At 39.1% G+C, this 19,948-nt stretch overlaps 1 protein-coding gene across 5 annotated transcripts in view; it reads right to left on the reverse strand.

Moving 5' to 3' along the window:
* The window catches only part of LRRC8B (leucine rich repeat containing 8 VRAC subunit B), an 86,535-nt gene that overhangs the window by 3,739 nt on the left and 62,848 nt on the right, over positions 1 to 19,948 (reverse strand). For all 5 annotated transcript variants that reach the window (XM_004478040.5, XM_058303203.1, XM_012519481.4 and 2 more), the window contains 2 exons: positions 13,961 to 14,063; positions 8,963 to 11,133 (listed from right to left, as the gene is read on the reverse strand). In XM_004478040.5, the coding sequence (XP_004478097.1) occupies positions 8,963 to 11,107 (2,145 nt within the window). In that variant the 5' untranslated portion in view covers positions 11,108 to 11,133; positions 13,961 to 14,063. The remainder of the gene's footprint in view (positions 1 to 8,962; positions 11,134 to 13,960; positions 14,064 to 19,948) is intronic.

Below are 19,948 nucleotides of genomic sequence, written 5' to 3' on the forward strand. Positions count from 1 at the left end.
CATGAACTTCCCAAACCCTTGCTATATATGGGTAGGCAATAAATTTGGCTCTAAACATTCTAAAAAGGAAAATCCAATCAGTTACATACTCATTGCCCCTAAGATGAAAAACCAAATCATAAACTCAGGAGAATCACAATAATTCCTGAATCCCAGATCAAAAATAAATGGCTCTCAGGGTTCTCATAAATAGTTCACTATGTAATGTAATGAGAAACAGCCTCAAAAACATCCTGAGAACAGTTGACCAGGCTATTTCTTATAGCGTTTCTTGGGATAGACTGAAAACTCTGTTAAAAATAAAACAAAACAAAAACATGTTTACAGACGTAGAGTCAAATATGATAATATATATGTGTACATTCTACTCTCCTATACACACACACATACACACATATCTGAGTATTTATCTTCTTCCTGTTTTCTGGCAGGGTTTTGATTAAATAATTCACATAGCACAGAGAAATAATTTTAAGTAAGATAAATAGCCTGTAATTAGGTCAAATCTTAGAGCTGCTCAACTGAACTACTCCCCTCTATGATGGGTTGGCTGTATGTGAATTTCCAAGGGAGCCACAGTGGAGATATGAAATAAGGTTTATTTGGGAAAGATTTCCAGAGAAGGAAGGAAGCATGAATAATCCCCTGACTCTCATACCCCGAATGAGAGGTGAGTTTGGGACAGGCATGACTGAACTGCACGCAACATGGCCAATGTTCTCTGAGAGAAGCACCCTGCCCTATAATAACCTACATATTTATAGAAATGGGGGTGGGGGTGCCAGGAGACATCTACGCAATTACAAGACAATGAGGCTGCCGGGTTCAGGAGTGGCCTGGTAGCAAGAGGAATGGAAGAGGGACTTGAGCTCAGCTTGTTCTCTAATGGGCTAGCTCAGCCCACTGAGCTGGCTCTCCACTGGAGATGACCTTCCAGATTGCTGCTTTTTCCTCAAAAGGATACAACATTCATTGTGTAAACTTAAAAAAAAAAAAAGGTCAAATTGCATTAAAATTGCTCATTCTATTGGAAACTCCCCTATCGTCCCCCTCCACACACACACACACTCAGTGCTGGATATCCTTGGAAATAAATCAAATGATCACTTTTGCTAATATAGATAATTATTGCATACCAAAATACAAAGCGGATGTGGCTCAACTGATAGAACATCTGCCTACCATATAGGAGGTCCAGGGTTTGGTACCCAGGGCCTCCTGGCCCATGCGGTGGACACAGTGCTGCCGCGTGCAAGGAGTGCCGTGCCATGCAGGGGTGCCCCCGGAGTAGGGGTGCCCCATGCACAAGGAGCACGCCCCTCAAGGAGAGCTATCCCATGCAAAAAATACAGCCTGCCCAGGAATGGTGCTGCACACACGGATAGTTGACGCAGCAAGATGACGTAACAAAAAGAGACAGATTCCCAGTGCTGCCTGACAAGAATGCAAGCAGACACAGAAGAACACAGTGAATGGACACAAAGAGCAGACAATGGGGGGGGGGGGGGAGAAATAAATACAATAAATCTTAAAAAAAAAAAAAGAATGCACATGTAAACCCTTACATATGTAGACAGACTTCAATAAATGAGGCAAAAAGATGAAGGAAAGAGAGAAGAAATGTAGCTCCTTCTAAAGCAACCTTTTCCAGGCAGGGACATCTGCAGCTCAGAAGTAGGGTCAGTGACATACAGTAGAGTTAAAAATCAGTCCTGTGCAATGGGCTCAGAGACGAGAGTGCCTGCTGGTGCCCAAGCAATGCTTCAGGCAAAGTGGCTGAAAGGACTCGGCTCATCTGTATTGAGTAAACCTGTGCAGAGCATCTCCTCATGTGCCAGGCTCCCAGCCAGGTGCTGGGGATAAAGTGCTGAGCAAGACACATGGGCCTGCAAGGGTTCCTCAGCCTTGTTGCTATGGCCACTTCGAGCTGGATAATTCTTGTGGGGAGCTGCCCTGTGCATTGCAGGGTGCTTCACAGCATCCCTGGCCTCTCCCCACTAGTACCAGCAGCACCCACCCCTCACATTTGTGACAACCAGAAATGTCTCCAGACATTGGCAAATGTTCTCTTGGAGGGGAAGAGAGGCAAAATCACTGCCAGTTAAGAACCACTAAGCAGAAGCATATGTTAACCTGAGCTGCGCGGAGGACTCATACCTCTTCCTTCTTTAGTCAACTTCCAGATTCACAGCAAGTATCTTGCTTAAGTGGATTCATTTCCTACTGAGTGACCACCCTGATGCCATTCCCATCACCATCCTTCATTTTGGCTTTTAGCAATACCATGTTCACACCACTCTCCTTTCACACACATGAATTTGTGATTTTAGTGACTTTCTCAGCCCCAGCACAGGAGAGGGATTTCACAAGGCACTGGAAGCAAGCTCTGGGGCCATCCACTCAGGCCAAAGGATATATAAAACCCTTCAATGCTGCTTCCATGAAATGAAAGTGAGTTAAGGGTAGAGGCTACCGGTAACACTCTCCATGGATTACAAGTGTGTCCATGGACTCAGGGGCTTTCCTTCAGTGTTAGCATGGAGCTCTTGACGTAGGATCTTAGCTCTCCTACTCCCTAACTCAATTTTCCTAAAGGAGGCCTGGGTGCTTTGCTGGGGACGCAAGACTTTCCATCAACTCAGTAAGTTTATCTTGAAAAATATACTTATAACTAAAAAAAATAATTTGGGGAGCAGATGTGGCTCAAGCAGTTGAGCGCCCACCTCCCAAATGGGAGGTTCCAGGTTCAGTTCCCCGTATGTCCTGAAAAAACAAACAAACAAAATGAACAAGCAAAACAAATGGAAACAAAAACCAACTGGGGGAAGCTGATGTGGCTCAGTGGTTGAGCACTGGCTTCCTACGTATAGGATCCTGGGTTCAATCTCCAGCCCCCAGTACCTCAAAAAATAAAAAATAAAATAAAATAAAGGTAGTTTGCCTCAAAGCTTATCATAATACCAAACATTTTGTTTAGGTCAGCAAATTTTACAAAAATGTCTAGATAGCATTTAACTATACCTAATTCATTTAACATGTACCCTTTCTTAGACTGTACAGTATATAAGACAGAGAGAAAAATAATTACTCTAAGGGACCATCAACATGATGAACCTTGAAGACATCATGTTGAGTGAAATGAGCCAAATACAAAAGGACAAATATTGTATGATTTTACTTATATGGAATACCTAGAAAAAACAAAATCATAGAGAAAGAAGTAGATGACAGGTTAACAGGGGTAGGGAGTTATTACTTACTGGGTGAGTAATTTCTGTTTGGGGTGATAAAAAGTTTGGTAATGGATGGTAATGAGACAATATTTGAACATAATTGATATTACTGAATTGTACATATGAAAGTGGTTAAATGAGAAATTTTCTATTGTGTATGTTACAACAAAAATTTAATAATAATAAAAAAAACCACCCAAAAACGAAAGGCTACATTAACACTTCATATCCTAGATTTCACTGGCAACCAGCAACATGGATTGGAGGCTCCAGAACCAGGATGATTCTCTTTCTCTATCAATGGTAGACATTAATAATTATTAATATATTAATGCTTCACTGTTTTGCAGAGGCTGGGACCTTTTTCAGAGTCATTCTCAATGTCAGATTTTTTTTTTTCTGACCAGCGACATATGCTATCTCAGGACTCATTAACCAAATCCATAAAATCCATTCATTTCAAGAAACAGAGCTGAATATTTCCATTTCTAAGAAGTGATGACAAACAACAAGTGCTGTCACATTAGTGATCTTTCAGAAGAAATTTCTTCACTTACTTTCTGGGTAGAAGTCTTGGAGTTAGAAGAAATGTATTAAATGTACCAATATGGACGTGAGAACACTAGGTATAAACTGCAGTGGTTTATAAGACCTGAGTGAAGCTAGTTAAATCCTCCCCCAGTTTGTGCTTCTTTATCACAATCAATAACACCACTACCCCATTTACCCTCTGGCACTGGGATAGCAATGGATGCTGCCTTCTGGCTCCCACCTCCCACCCATTCACGCACACCACTCCATCCCATGTAACATCACGTGGACTGATGCATCTGAGATCCAGTAGAAACTACACGAGAGGAGGGATTGGAGGACTTGGGTTCAATCCTAGCTCCACTACTAGGGAACTGCCAGTTCCCTCAGGCAAGTCATTCTAAGCCTCAGTTTCAACATAGCTAAAATGAGAATATTTTATTAGATGAGGAGTTAGCAAACTTTTTCGCTAAAAGGCAAGATAGTAGATATTTTAGGCTTTGTGGAGCAAAAGGCAAAATCAAAGCTATTATGTAGGTACTTCTATTAACAAGAGAGAAAAAAAATTTCTACACAGTTAAATGATGAAATTTAAAACTATAAATCAATTTCGTAATTTTTGTAATACAGGTATACTAATAAGAAGGGAATTTATTTAGGAATGCTGAAATTTGAATTTCATATGATTTTCATATGTCATGAAATAATCTTTTGATTTTTTCCCCAAACCACCTAAACATGTAAATACCATTCTTAGTTTAGGTGCTGCAAAAAAAACCAGGATATGGGTAGATTTAATCCATAGACTGCAGTTTGCTGACCCCTGGATTAGATGAGCCATAGAGCTCCTTTCAGATATGAGTCTTTTCATTTTATTAATATCTATATTCTTACTTCTAAATTGTAACTGAGTAAGCTTTTCATGGGGTTTTGCTTCTTGGTTGTCCTTTCCCAACACCACTATGTGCTACAGTGAGAGCATCCACTGATGACACCAGCTTAGGGGAAGTAGCAATTTCAAGGTCAAGTCTCTACCTACATATACTATCCAAGGGATCAAATTTGAATTGGACTGGTAGACCTCAAGGTCCTCCCCATTTAGGCCCTAACCTGCCTAAATGCTCTCCCATCTCTTGTATCTGGGTCTATCTATTTGCAATCCTCTGTGCATGACCTCTGTTTTTACATTTCCTAATCCAATGTTCTCTGGGTGTGTACCATGGAATATTCCCCCCCAAGAGTTACAATGGGAAAGGGTGTTTTGATCAAATACCTTTGTCAAATGCTATGTATCTTATTTCCCTCTTGGAGAAGCACAGTGCATATTATTATGTTAAAAGTTCCGAGGAGTCCTGCAGCAAAAATGTGCTAAAAAGAGAAGTGTGTTTAATGTTGTTCACAATTCTTTTTTTTTTAGAAGGTACCGGAGGTTGAACCCGGGACCTTATACATGGGAAGCAGGCGCTCAACCACTGAGCTACATTGGCTCCCCAAGGAGAGTTGTTTTTTTTTGTTATTTATTAGTGTTGTTTTTAGGAGGTACCATTGGCTCCCCAAGGAAAGTTGTTTTTTTTTTGACCTCATACTTGGGAGCAAGCGCTTAACCACTACATCTGCTCCCCTTATAACACTTTTAATGGCTTATGGAAGAAACCGGTGTCGTCTCAGTTTGTAATTTGGGGAGAATGCTCAACATCTTCTTATGTTTAGGAAATTCTTTACATATGATTCTTGGTGGGAGGTAGAGCCCATTACCCACCAGAGAAACTACATGGCTGGATTCTTGTGTTCCCAGCTGCCTTACAGCTGGAGGGGGGCATTCATAAGCAGTGTCAATCAGGTGCTCAGACTTGGACACCGAATTGGGGCTAGTGTCACAAAGAAGCAGAAATCATGGAGAATCTGTTTTGTGGGAGGACAAGGCTTCACTAGCAGCAACATCAAGTTTTCAGGGGCAGTTCCAATACCCTGTGCTGGTGCCAACTGCTTATATAGCTGGTGGTAGGGTATCCTCCCATTTTGCTTTTATGGTATAATCTTGGTCTGTGGTCCTCAATGATATCTGACTTACTTTGAGTCTGGCTGTATTCCAAGCTTGCCTCTGCAGCCTTTTCAGTGATGGTATGATATAGCCTTTAGATAAATGCCTTTTCTGCTTAACTTTAGAGTTAATATTTGTTGCCCACACAAACTTGATATACTGCACAAGTCTTTAGAACAAAAGCTTAAAACCTCTTCTTTCACTAATATTTACCATCATTCTAAAAGGGCTAATGACCTCTCAATTCTGAGTATATGCAGATCCAAATGTTTATGCTTCCAATTTGATTTTTTGTTTTCGAATTTTTATAAATGATTTGCTCAACCTCACAAAATCATGAGAATCTGGGAGTTACAAGGCACCTTGAGGGAACTGGATATGGCTCAAACGATTGAGTGCCTGCCTCCCACATGGGAGGTCCTGGGTTGGGTTCCTGGAGCCTCCTGAAAAAAAAAATGGCACCGTAAAGTGACCTAAATCTCTGCATGAAACATGGATACTTGACATTCTTTAACAAAATTCCCACCACATAGTTGGCAATCTATGTGTGGAAACTTATTATTTAAGACATCACTTCTCTCTCCTACTCAAATGCTCATGCATCTTCGGAAAGATAAGAAATCTTCTGCTTGTCCTACTCCTAACCCTGTGGCTACTTATAACAAGCATTCTTCACCATGGAAGTCTTCCAAATATTTGAAAAACAAACTTGCAGTCTGTTCTCTACCTCCAATACTTAAAATCTTTAGGCTAGACTATTCCATGAGAATGGAATTGTTTCAAGACTTGTCATCTCCCCCATCGCTGTCTTCTGGGTGAATTTCAGTTTCTGCAAATCCTCTTTAAGGCTTTCATAGTGCTTCTTTGACTCTAAGTTCTCAGCAGAGTGTTCCTCATCCCTTTGAAAGTTAAATTCATTGTTATGTCTCTGGGCATGCTCTCCAGTTGGTGGTTTATCAGACATCTGAGATGACCCAGTCAAAGATATCATTCCACTCGGACTATAAAGTACCTTCAGCGTAAGACTTTCCATGCACTACATGGTGTTCTTTCTTATTCAAGATCCCACTAATTCAACAAAGGATGTGCCTGAAATTCAATAGTTACTCTTTCAGACATGGTAACCCAGTCAATAAGCTTGGTGTCAAAAGTTCCTAAGACCTTGGTCGTAGGGTTTCATTACGACAACCTAGCCAAAACATTAACCTGCTCCCAGATTTAAAAATGCACGGCCAGATAACAATTTAACCATGTGTAGACTTTCAAAATATTCATTTCATGACTGAATAAACAATTTATTGGAACCCATGCCTTTCAAAATAATAGGAATTATTTATTACAGATTTAACAATGAAAAAATTTGACCGAAATGTTAATTGACTGGATAACTTTACAGCACCAATGATAATCCTCCAGGCCAGCAGCATCAGCTTCACCTGGCTAGGACTTGTTAAGAATGGAAACTCTGGGGCCTCATCAAGACCCTCTGACTGAGAAAGCGCAGGGGTGGGATCGAGCAGTTTGCATCCGAAGAAGCCTATCAGGTAATTCGGACTTGGCCCAGTGGTTAGGGTGTCTGTCTACCACATGGGAGGTCCACGTTCAAACCCCGGGCCTCCTTGACCCGTGTGGAGCTGGCCCATGCGCAGTGCTGATGTGCGCAGGGAGTGCCCTGCCACGCAGGGGTGTCCCCATGTAGGGGAGTCCCACGCGCAAGGAGTGCGCCCCGTAAGGAGAGCTGCCCAGTGCCGAAAGAGAGTGCAGCCTGCCCAGGAATGGCGCCGCACACACAGAGAGCTGACACAACAAGATGATGCAACAAAAAAAGAAACACAGATTCCCCTGCTGCTGACAACAAAAGAAGCAGACAAGAAGATGCAGCAAATAGACACAGAGAACAGACAACAGGGGCTGGGGGCAGTGGGGGTGAAGGGGAGAGAAATAAATAAATAAATCTTTAAAATAAAATAAAATAAAAATCATTGACATTCTAGATCGATCCTAACAGAGTTTTAAAACCTCATTCTTTTAAAACCTGAAAAATTCTCCTGTATCTTAGTATGGGTTCCATCCTTTCCCATGTGAGTAAAATCCCAGAGTTCTAAAAATGAGCGTGAGTTCTATGAGATACTCACCTCCCCCCATCCCCGCAATTTTCTGGTTTTTCTCCAACAACCCAAAGTTTCCCAAAATAATGTCTGGTGATTCTCATTAGCCAACATCATGCTCATAGCTATATCTGGCATGAAGTAGAAATTATAAAAAGACTAAGAGGGAATACATTTTGGGTGGGGTTGAAGAAAATAATAGTGCCCATTTTCAACTAGAGGAAGAACAGTTTCATCTCCTTCTTAGAAGACCTGATTTCTGACAGTTGTTTTTTCTTCTCCCTACATGGATACCACCCTCACTCTTTCTGCCCTTTAGATTAGCATAAAAATTTTTTTTCCCTCTCCCATCACATTTTAACCTAAGAAACTACTCATTTATTTTATTTTTTTTTTGTTTCTGTGAAGTTCAGCTTTTCTTAAATTGGCTTTACTGTTGAAAATTATGGTTCATTTTCAAGAATGAATGCTGGAAAAAGCTTCCAAGACCTTTCATTTTGAATTGTCCTTCTAGACATGCATGTAGATTTCAAGTTTTACTTACTGCATGATAAAAAAAGGTTGATGAATAATTCATGAGCTCGGCATTTTTAACAAAAAGTTATTCTCCTATGACAGATTCGGAAAGCTGAAAAGTTTTATCAAACTTTCTAAGTACTTAAGGCCTTTCCAAAATAAAAGGTAAGCTCTATCATAACTAATTTGTTTAAATTATGTCAATTGTGATTCTATATAGAAAATGGGAAAGAGCATAAAGAGAACCAACATTTGTTGAGCAACCACTATATGCCAAGAACTGTGCCAAATGTTTTACATATATACACACATACTTTTTCATAAAATATCCATGACCACTTGTAAGTTAGGTTAAAACTGATGCTTAGTGTTTTGATAATTTGTCCAAGATCATATCTAGTCAGTGGTCATCAGGCCAGGCTCAGAGGACATTTAATATGACAAAGTCCATTTTCTTTTCCTACATTACACACTGGAAATACAGCAGATGTTCAAAAGACGAGCTGAATCAAGGGAAAAGGGGATTTACTTACATTGTTGTTGGTCACAGCAAAATACTGCAAATTACTCAGATACTGGATTTCTTCTGGAATGAAGGTCAGGTGGTTATAGCTTAGATCCAAGTAATAAAGTTTGGTGCATAGGAAAAGCTGCAGGGGCAGATTCTCAATATTATTATGGTCCAGAGAGAGCTGCTCTAGGTTAGATAATGCCCCAATCTGGGCAGGAATATAAGCAATGTTATTATGCCACAACTTTAAGCAGGAAAGGTTCTGGAGATGCTGAAAGCTAATGATCTCTTCCACAGTTTTAAGGTTATTTTCTTTTAGGTCTAACTCATGCAAGTTGTTCAAGCTGAAAATGGAGTGCGGAATGCGTTCTAGGTCACAGCTGATCAGTTCTAGGCTCTTCAGATTGACCATCTTTTTCAAGTTGTTCAGCACAACCAGTTTGCTTCCCTCATTATCGAGGGACAACTTCTGCAGTGAAGGCAGGAGGTCTGTAACAACTTGAGGAATCCGGGAAAGGCTGCTCTTCAGGTAGAGGCTTCTCAGGTTTTTTAAGTCCTGAAAACCCTCCATCTGCATGGTGCTCAACTGCTCAGGCAGAACACAGCCTGACAGATAAAGTTCCTTCAGATTCCTCAGGTGAAATATCCAGCGTGGGATTTTTCCCATTTCAGTAAATTTCAGGCGTAGGATTTTTAAATTCTCCTCTAGGAAGGCCAGGGCAGGATGGTCTACCACCAGAGAGGAATGGTACACATGAAGCTCTTTGAGGTTGACCAGCTGGGAGACTGTGGAGGGCAACTTGACCTCAGGGATCAGCTCCAGGCTTAGCACTTCGATTTCTGTTAGCTCAAAGACATTGTCTGGAAGACCATTCAGCATGAAAAGATGTAGTTCTACCTTGTCCTGGGAATTTTTCACAAGCTTACTTTTCAGTTTCTCAACTGTCCATTCATTATTGAGGTTGATCTGTTTCAGTTTGTTCTCACTGACCTCGGACAGGAATATGGAGAAGCGTTTGGAATAAAGAGGATCATACTGGTCAGCTAAGTGGAGGATGAAGGCAAAGTCATTTTTGACATCAGGGATATCACTGTAGTTGCTCTTTTCTCTTAGTGCTTCAAAGGAATATTGCTTCAGGGAACTCTTCAGCATCCACCACAAGCTGTAGGAGGAGGTGAGACCATAAAGTATAACCAAGATGACATAAAATGAAGCCAGGACCTTAAATATTTCTGCCAAGGAGTAGACACACTGGTAGCGCTTATAGCCTGTAAAAGCCTGCACGTCAACGGAACAGTCGATTTCGAGCGTGATGTAGCTTAAAAAATACGGGACATAGGTTATGATAAGGACAAACAAAATGACTTTGACTATTATCTGCTTCAGGTAGACTCTATAAATGATGTCCTTTTGTTCCACATGCATGCGGAATCTTTTCACTTTTTCAAAGATGGCTTTAGCCTGTTCTCCCTCCTTCTTGTCCAGGACACTGGAAGTGGGGCTTTCTATGCCGGCCGACTCCAAGCCTGGCTGTGGGTAGGGCAATGACTGCTTGCTGGAATCAATGTCGGCCGAACATCCTGAGGACGAAAGCAAAACCTTGGACTTGGACTTGGAGAGCGTCAGGGTCCTCACTGATTGCTCTGCCACGGTTTCTGAGAGGGCGCGAGTGGTCCATGGAGAATCAAAGCACTTGTGAAGAATGGCCACGAAATGCTCCAGCCTGGAACTGGTACTGGGGTAGTGAAGCCAAAAGTTGCTGCAGGCTGCAAAGATGAGCGTGTGCAGGAGCACCAGGTAAGGGAAAAACTTAGCAAACCAATGGAGCTGCTTCTCGTAGCAGACAGCGTCAATGTAGGAGTACTGCTGCCGGTGGAGGTCGTTCTGGATTCTGAGGGGCAGGGCGAGTGGCGTCCCACGATCCAAGGACATGTTCACACTGGCTCTCAGGATGTCCCAAGGCACAGCACAGTGGTTGTCGAACTCCACCTTACACGGAAGACAGCACAAAACCCTGCTCTGCGTAAGCTGGAGGGCTCCGGCCAGCACGGCCACCAGCAGCATGATCAGGGTGATGTAATACCAGAAGACATCCCACCACGGCTTTAGGATGTGGTAAGATGACTGGGCATCTGCTAAACATTTCAGCTCTGTAAGTGTAATCATGATGTCCACTTGTAGGAGTACAGAAACTAGAGGAGGAAAATAAAAGAAAAAATACTGAAGCAAGTATCTAAAACAAAGAACTCTGATGCTTGTCCATATGCCTACTCAAATAGGATTTAGTTCAGAGGTTAAAACCTGGAAAAGAGGGCTGATCAAGGACACGTAAGTCTTCTGATTTCATTTGAAACCTTAGGCCATCCCAAATCTGCCCTGTGAATTCCTTTAGATGGACAACCATTAGGTGATAGTCAGCCTGGATCTTTAAGGGTGTGCAGGGCCAGGACTTGAGGAAACTGTCTAGATACCTCCTGGATCCACACTAAGCTGGGCTACTGAAAACTAGGAGCCAATTTTTCTCCAACTTATCTACTAATTTTTAAGAGCCACATTTTAAGCCCTCCAAAAGGTCTGAATAAGCTCTTTTCCATACCCACCATCATGTTTGGACCCTAAGAGAGCTTAAATTATCACAAGTAACCTCTTTTGAGCAAGCAGCAGTTTATAAAATTATTCTGTAGGCTCAGAGGGACCTAACCGATTCTACACTCAAAACAAAATGTTCTTTTTTCTCTGCTCTTTTTTTAACCTTTGGACATGGCCAATTTACAGTATTTAAAATCTGGGAAACAACAGGTAATGGCTTAAAAAGAGATGGAAGAGAAAACTCAGAATGCTCTACCATGGAGATTTTCATTTTCAATGTTTTGATGTATTATTAATTAATGCATTAATAAGATAACTGATTAAGGGCATATTCTATTACTAAATTAATTCTTTTTGCCTTTGGAATAACTAGACAGATTATGCACTTCCATGTTGGAAAACACTTAATTCTTCTGGGAATTTCTCTCCATGTTCAGTATTCTATAAATCAATCATTTAAAAAATTACTAATTAGTAAAATCCAGGCCACCTACGAGATGGCACAGAGTAGGAAACGTAAAGGAAAATATTTAAATTTTATAAAGTATCTGGACATTGGTAACTTCAGAGCTACCCCAAGTTATATAATGAGTTCCCATAAAGTAAAGGAAAGATATTTAAGTTTGTAAGATCAAATTCTAAGATTATACAAATCCCACTGGAGTACTTTGCAAAGGCCTCCCCATTTTTAAACTATAAGAGTCTTCAGGGTCTTTTTAATAAACCCTTAATATTCATGTTCCCACAATAGAAAATAATTTTAAAAAACAATAATTGTGGAACCAATTTAATATAAATATTTCTCATAGTAAAGAAAAGAAAATATTTATAAAATTAAAATCATATGGAACCACTGATTGTACACTTTGGTTAGATTGTGTGGTATGTGATTATACCTCAATAAAACTGCTTTAAAAAACCATATGGAAGGATATGTATCTCATTTGAGCTACTAGGAAATCTAATATGTAGGAAAAAGCAGGAGGGCTGAATGTTAAACAGGTTTTCACAGAAAAAGAAGTAAAATCATGGTACTCCTTGCAGTTGGTCCAGCTCTTACTTTATGCCCAAGGGCTTCCTCTGGACATTCTTGAGTCTGAGGTACTACTTCCCTGAGCCTGGATTTCTCTCTAGAAGCTCCAGTACTAGTAGCATTCTCATGGGAAGCCTTCTTTGTTCAAATCAGTTTCCTTCTAGGGACTGGTATCCTGGCTTGGACCCTGAAAACCCGTTGTGGAGCCACAGCTGCCTGTTAATCGGTATCTTCTGTTTTGCTGGTCAGCTTCAACAAATCCCTGGACCATCTGATCCTGGACCCACAAGTCCTGATTTTAAAGGCTGGACTGAAGCACAACTTTCTGCCTGGCTTTCTCTCTGTGAGTCATATCACATAAGGATTCAACTTCCTCCTGAAGTTGCAGCGTGATTATATAACTCTCCTAGGCTTCCCTCCCTTACCCTAGTTTAATGGGTCTATGCCTAAGTCTCAACCCCTTTCATTCCACGTCACCACCCCTACAGTCAACCAGAAGTGTGTGGGCTGTGTGCCAGGGCAAGACAAAGACCAACAACAAAAGAATTGTATGAGACAAATGGAAAGTCTTAGATTTAGCCATGGTGACAAGGAGGATGAGAGAAAACAGCTGAATGGAAGAAAATGTGAAAAATACCTAGGGATTTCAGATGACACGTATACTTTGGGGTAAACATGTGGTAGTTATTATGCTAACACAGTGATTGCAACCTATGGCTATAATATTAATAGAGGGACCTAGATAAAGGGGCAATGATTCCTCTGTGTCTACCTGGTGAGATACCACTTGGAACCCAGTTGGCCCAGTTACTGGTTAAAGACTAAATGTACAATAAAATAATCAGGGGTTACATGTCTACAAACCATTTCCTATAGAGGAACACAGGTATATGTTGGTGTTCAGCCAAGATAAAAGAGAAAACATAGTTTATCTTCACATGTTTGGACAACTATTGCATGGATTTAGTAGTGCATCCATTCTGGAGGCAGAATTAGGTGGTTGGAAGCTTTGGAAGATCATATTTTGGCTCACTCTATGGTGGAATGTCCATGGAACTGGCAACTTTGTGAAATGGTTACGCCCCATGTCCCTAGCAGGGTCTAGGTGAATAAGATGACCACAACCATGTGTCAGGGATGCTGCAAAGACATTTCTTGCAATGGAAGAGAGTGGACTGGATAATCTAAAAAGACTTTTCCAGCTCTAAGTTTACGGCTTTATTTGTCCTCTTAATGGTCCCAAAAGTTGAATTCATTTAAAACATGCAACTGAAATTGGGGAAGAAACACATAACCAGCTCTAACAATGATAAAAATATTTGACAGAGAAAATATTTATCAACAAAGAATACAAGTCAGCATTGACTGAAATAATGTCATTGAATGTATATACTTACTATAATGAAAAATAAATAATCAAAGAAGTTGACTATGCTTCAATCAGGAGGTCTACACCTTTTGAAATTTCTTAGACACACCATCTCTGTGTTCGTCTTCATTCTGTGAGGAAGGATAGATATCTTGAAATAGCTACTGTCATTAAAACAAACAAACAAAAAGATGGAGATTCTGTCTTCAGACACCCCGTCCATCTTAAGGCATGATTTGGCAAACAGATCTCGATAGTCAAGTTCACTTTTGACACTGGGGCACATTCTAATGTAGCTGTATCTAGAGGACACTGTCCACATATCAGACCACACACACTTTCTTTCAATTACAGAGAAGTTTCTAGATAAGTTTAGACATAACGTATTTAAAAACCCTGTATCAACACTTAAAACACTTAGGTTTTTTCAAGCAATCTAACACGTTTCTCTTGTTCAGTCCTTATTCACAGTTGGCCTTATTTGCATATATCAGATGGCCTGTCAAACCATGCTATTTCTGTATCCTTATTTAAAACTACACATCAATCGAAATGAGATGTCTCAGTGCTCCCAAAATTTAGTCTACCAATATATTAAAAAAGGTCACAATATACTTTTTCAGACACAGCTCAGAAATAAGGCTAAAATTCCCTAAATTATATCATTAAATATTGCCAGCCTTTATATTAGGTTTTTTTTTTCCTTTGTAGGCTAATAAAAGCTATTCTAAGCTCCTACTGCAATTATTTGTGAGAGTTAAATTGCATATATATTGATCAGTTTGAATGGTGAAAAACTTCTGAAACCAGACATTTATTCATTGGGAGGAGACTGGAGATGTACAGTCTCAAATCAGCTTCCCCATTAAGGGTTCTTCTCACAGCTTTTACAATGGCTGAAATACTAGATTTTTTAAATCAGGTGTGAAAACTGTATTTTTTAGTGTCTACGCAACCTCTGAAAATGTTGATGAGAAGGTTTTCATATTTGCCTTGAAGACAATCCTTTTTTGCTTTATTAGATACTCAAAATTCAGCCAAGAATCCTGATCCCAAATTGTATTTAAGATATTTTTAGCAATAAACTTGGGACTTTGTCATTTCAAAGATCAAAAAGTTGGGCATGACTTTTGGAAATACTTTTAAATTATCCAATAAACTATGTTTGGATTACATTCCTTTATCTTTTTATTTCATTTTTGAATTATATTCTTTTAAGAGTTAACTGAAACAATGCATGCAAAATGTTTTTTCCTTAACAAATTAAGAAAAGTTGTGATGTAAACCATTTACCTTCATATTAATCTAGTAGGATAACTGAATGGTAGGTATAATTTCATGGGAAATTAAGTGGATGAATTAAAACGGGCAAGTTTATACAACTATGAGTTCTAAGGCTAAAATCCAGTTTCCTAATATCTAATCTCCAGATCTTTCCTGGGCCTTAACATGAAAATCTGGAAGAAGAAAAAAAAAAAAACATTTCACATTTAATGCCTAAAATAGAGATTAATGGCTGATGATTCAAAACAATGTTTGGTGAAAAGGAATCAAGTAATTTCATCCCAGAGGTTTGACTCCCATGGATAACCAGAATAAAAATCATCATTATTCCCAGACTTTACCAGACAGAAGTAATTAATCTGGTTCTTCCAATTTATAATTGTATGATCTTGGACAAATCGTTTGCCTCCTTGTGCCTCATTTTTTCCATCTGATAAATGCAATCATAGGCTTGTTCTGAGGATTAGATTGAGATTATATATCTAAAGTGCTTAGAATAATTAAGTGCTTTATACATATTGCATATGATAATTATATATTCTCAGAACAAACCATCACATACAAACTCCAACATGCCTCTATGGAACTCAAGAAGGAGAAATTAGTTTTAGATTTATCTGAAAAACATTGCCCTACGTTGGAAAAGAATAATGTTCCAATTTCCTCTATTTCTTAAAAGTGACAGTTTTCTTCAAGGCCAAGGATAATGAACAGAACAGGAAGATATCAAAGATGATGATAGCTGCAATAATAACACTAATGAAGACTAGTATTTATTAAGTACTCTATGTCCTGAGTGATTTACATATCTTGTTTAACCATCAACATTATTATCACCCACATTTTACAAATGAAGAAAATGGAGGTGAAGAGGGGTTAAATAAACTGTCCATGGTCACCCAGCCTTTAAGAGATAGTCTGGATTCAAATCAAGGCTGTATTTAAAGACAGTGCCCACTCCTTGTTTCTCTCTCTAAAGAGAATAGTTGGTTAAATTGTATGGAGATTTGGATGGTTTGACCTAGCTTAGTTCCTTCCTTTAGAACCTAAAACTCAAAAAGGAAAAACTATATATATGAGGGAAAAAAAACAACAGTAGAACAATCTTATAGTAAAAGAGAATATGAACACATTTGAAAGACTAAAAGAATAATTAATGGATTTCATTTCATGCCTTATCAAAATAACCACATACACACACAACTGCACAGCAAAGAAATAGTCTTAAAACAGAGCTTCCAATTCCAGAGCATATAAATATCTGAACTTTACTTTGGACTCACCAATCCATGTGCAAAGGCTGCTTTATACTTAATCACTATCCAGAAGTGAATTGTTTTGCAGGCCAGAAGCAGTTAGTATGTATGACAACTTAGCTATGTACTAAATCATAATTACATGGCATTACTGGCATGTAAATTTCTTATTCACAATTCATTTTTCAAAGGTTTAGAACATACAATACACAACTGAATTTATGTGCAGCTTCATGTTAAAATTATTTGGAAGTGGAAAACATTTTACATATTCTTCTATCGCATTGCATCTGTAGCGTGCCAGAAAAAAATGTATTGCATAATTCCACAATGCTACTCAGCCATTATACTTATCTCAGTTTCCCTGATATATTACAAATACATTTTCTACTTTAAAAAAGTGTCTCTATGAAAGGAGACATGACCCTCAAACAATGGTAATATTTTAAAATAATTAAAATGAGAAAACTACTACGAACTAACCTGTCAGAGGACCACAACTGAAACAGATTATATTCATTCAACTCAAGTTTATTTGTAAAGAACTTTTTCTGTTCACCTTTTTAAAAACTATAAACTTTACCTGATTGCCTCTGATTTCCTTTGATGAGTGCCTTGTCAATAAGAAAGCAAATAAAACCCATTATAATAGATAATCTAATACCTGCTTACCAAATTCCAGAGCATGTTTTGCTAATTTGTTTCATACTTTCATTGTTTCATACTTTCATTTGTTTTTAACAATGCACTGAGATAAATTTGTTACTCTTCACATTTTATAAATGTGGAAACTAAGGTTCAGAGAAGTTACCTTGCTCAAGGTGAGGTAACCAGGTAGTGGATTTGGCTCAACTGATAGAGCATCCACCTACCATATAGGAAGTCCAGGGTTCAAACCCACGGCTTCCTGACCGATGTGGTGAGTTGGCCCACGTGCAGTGCTGATGCGTACAAGGAGTGCCATGCCACGCAGGGGTGTCCCCCACATAGAGGAGCCCCACACACAAGGAGTGCGCCCTGCAAGGAGAGCTGCCCTGCACAACAAAAATGAAATCTGCCAGGAGTGGCGCTGCACACACGGAGAGCTGAAGAAGGATGATGCAACAAACCAAGACAGATTTTGGGTGCCGCTGACAAGAATGCAAGCGGACACAGAAGAACACATAGCAAATGGACAGAGAGAGCAGACAATGGGGCGGGGGCGGCAGGGGAGAGTAGGCGAAGGGGAGAGAAATAAATAAAAAATAAATCTTAAAAAAAAAAAAGTGAGAAAACCAACAAGAAATGATGTTATGACTAGAACCGAGACTCAAATCTGAAGCCTTGTCCACACTAGACCATGTTGCCTCAATCTAACTAAGTATGCCACAGTCTTAGTTCTCTCAAAAACTAAAGAAAAACTGACTATGTAGCTCTCTTCACCAACTCACCTCTAACATGTTACATAACTGGGTTCTATTACAATTTCTTGGTAAACAAGAACATACAGTTTAATGCAATGCCTCCAGTTAAATACTATAAAATCTACCTTCTCAGCTAAACAATTTCTGCTAAACTAAAACTTACTATTTTAGTATATACCACCGGAATTTAATGATACATGAAAAGTATCAAGCATTTCTATATATTAAATGATGCTAATTTTTCTAATTGAAGTACTGAACTTCAATTAACTTTGTCATTCCTCTCTTTAATACTACTGTTTGTGTGCTTAGAAAAATTTTTCCCAGACAATATTTTAGCAAACAATGATGATTCAATCCAAATCAGATCTCTATTTTTAATGTTGGAATGCACTAAATCAGATCAAAGAAACAATGTTGAGAATAGAGGATATTATAGTCCTAATCCCTTTTCTTTAGCTTTTCAAAGCACATGAATTTATTTGGCATTCTCTTCCCAAAGTCTCTAAAGCTAGAAAAGCAACACGCAGGTCAGGCATCTTTACTTCCCAGTAGCCTTTATTTTACTTTTGAAGCACTTTCAAAACAACCAATGAAAAAATAAACAAATAATGATCAGCTGGTATTTAAAGTCATTACAGTCCAAGAACTAGAAGCCACTTCAAAGATCTCTGTCTCTGACTACAGGCAAGGCTATACCAAAACAATCCAAAAGGGAGTTTCTCTACCTTACCCCCAATGAAGGATTTAAAAATCACCTTATAGCCCTTTAAAGTGTTTAGTACTACTTCCCATCAATATGTTTCTTAGGTCTAACACCTATCTAAACTAAATTTATTTTTTTAAGATTTATTTATTTCCCCCCTTGAGGCTTGTTCCTTTTCTTTTGCTGTCCCTTCTCTGTGTCCATTCGCTGCGCATTTTTTCTGTATCTGCTTGTCTCCCTTTTGTTGCGTCATCTTGTTGTGTCATCTTGTTGCGCCAGCTCTCTGCAGTGCACCGGCCCGCAGCTCTCCACGGTGCATGGGCCAGCCTTGCCTTCACAAGGAGGCCCGGGACAAGAACCCACGGCCTCCCATATGGTATATGGAAGCCCAACTGATTTGAGCCACAGCTGCTATCTAAACTGAATTTAAAATCATTTTGAGTTCTTTCTGTGAGAAACAATGCATCAGGATCCCTAATTAATTTGGTTGTTTTTAAATACTAGATAACATTTAGCATTTTTTTTTCAAGTATTTAAATCATTAGCAAAACACTTGGCATATCAGTTTCCTTAGGTCTCTTACCAATCCTTTCATTTCAAATAACACCCTTTCCAAGCTTAGTAGTATTCTTCCTTTCTTGCAATTTTTTTTTTATCTCAGCAGTTGTAGGTTTACAGAAAAATCATGCAGAAAGCAGAGAGTTTCCATACATGCTCTCTCACAGTTTTTCTATTAACACTTTGCATTCCTGTGGTATCTTTGTTACAACAGATGAAACAATATTATTAACTATAGCCCATAGTTTACAATATGGCCAACTGTGTTATATGGATCTGTGGTTTTTAAAAATTTTATTCTGGTAACATATGTATAACCTAAAGTTTTCAATTTTTACCACTTTGAAATACACATTTCAGTGGTGTGAATTATATTTACAATGCTGTGCTTCATTCACCATCATCCATTGCCAAAACTTTTCCTTCACCCCAAAGAGAAATTCCATACCAATTAAGCAATAACTTCCCATTCCCTACCCTCACTCTGGCCCCTGGTAACTTGTATTCTAGTTTCTATGAATTTGCTTTTTAAAATTATTTCATTTCCCTAAGACCATATAATATTTGCCCTTTTGTGTCTGGTTTATTTCATTCAACATGATGTCTTCAAGATTCACCCATGTAATTGCAGGTACTGGAATGCCATTGCTTTTTCTGGTTGAGTAGTATTCCAGTGCATGTATATGCCACATTTTGTTTATCCACTCATCTGTTGATAGACACCTGGGTTGCTTCCATTCTTTGTCAGTTGTGAATAGTGTCACTATGAACATCTGTTCACATCCCTACTTTCAATTCTCTTGGGTATA

This window comes from Dasypus novemcinctus, chromosome 9 (genome assembly GCF_030445035.2).
Source record: "Dasypus novemcinctus isolate mDasNov1 chromosome 9, mDasNov1.1.hap2, whole genome shotgun sequence".
NCBI classification, from domain to species: Eukaryota; Metazoa; Chordata; class Mammalia; order Cingulata; family Dasypodidae; genus Dasypus; species Dasypus novemcinctus.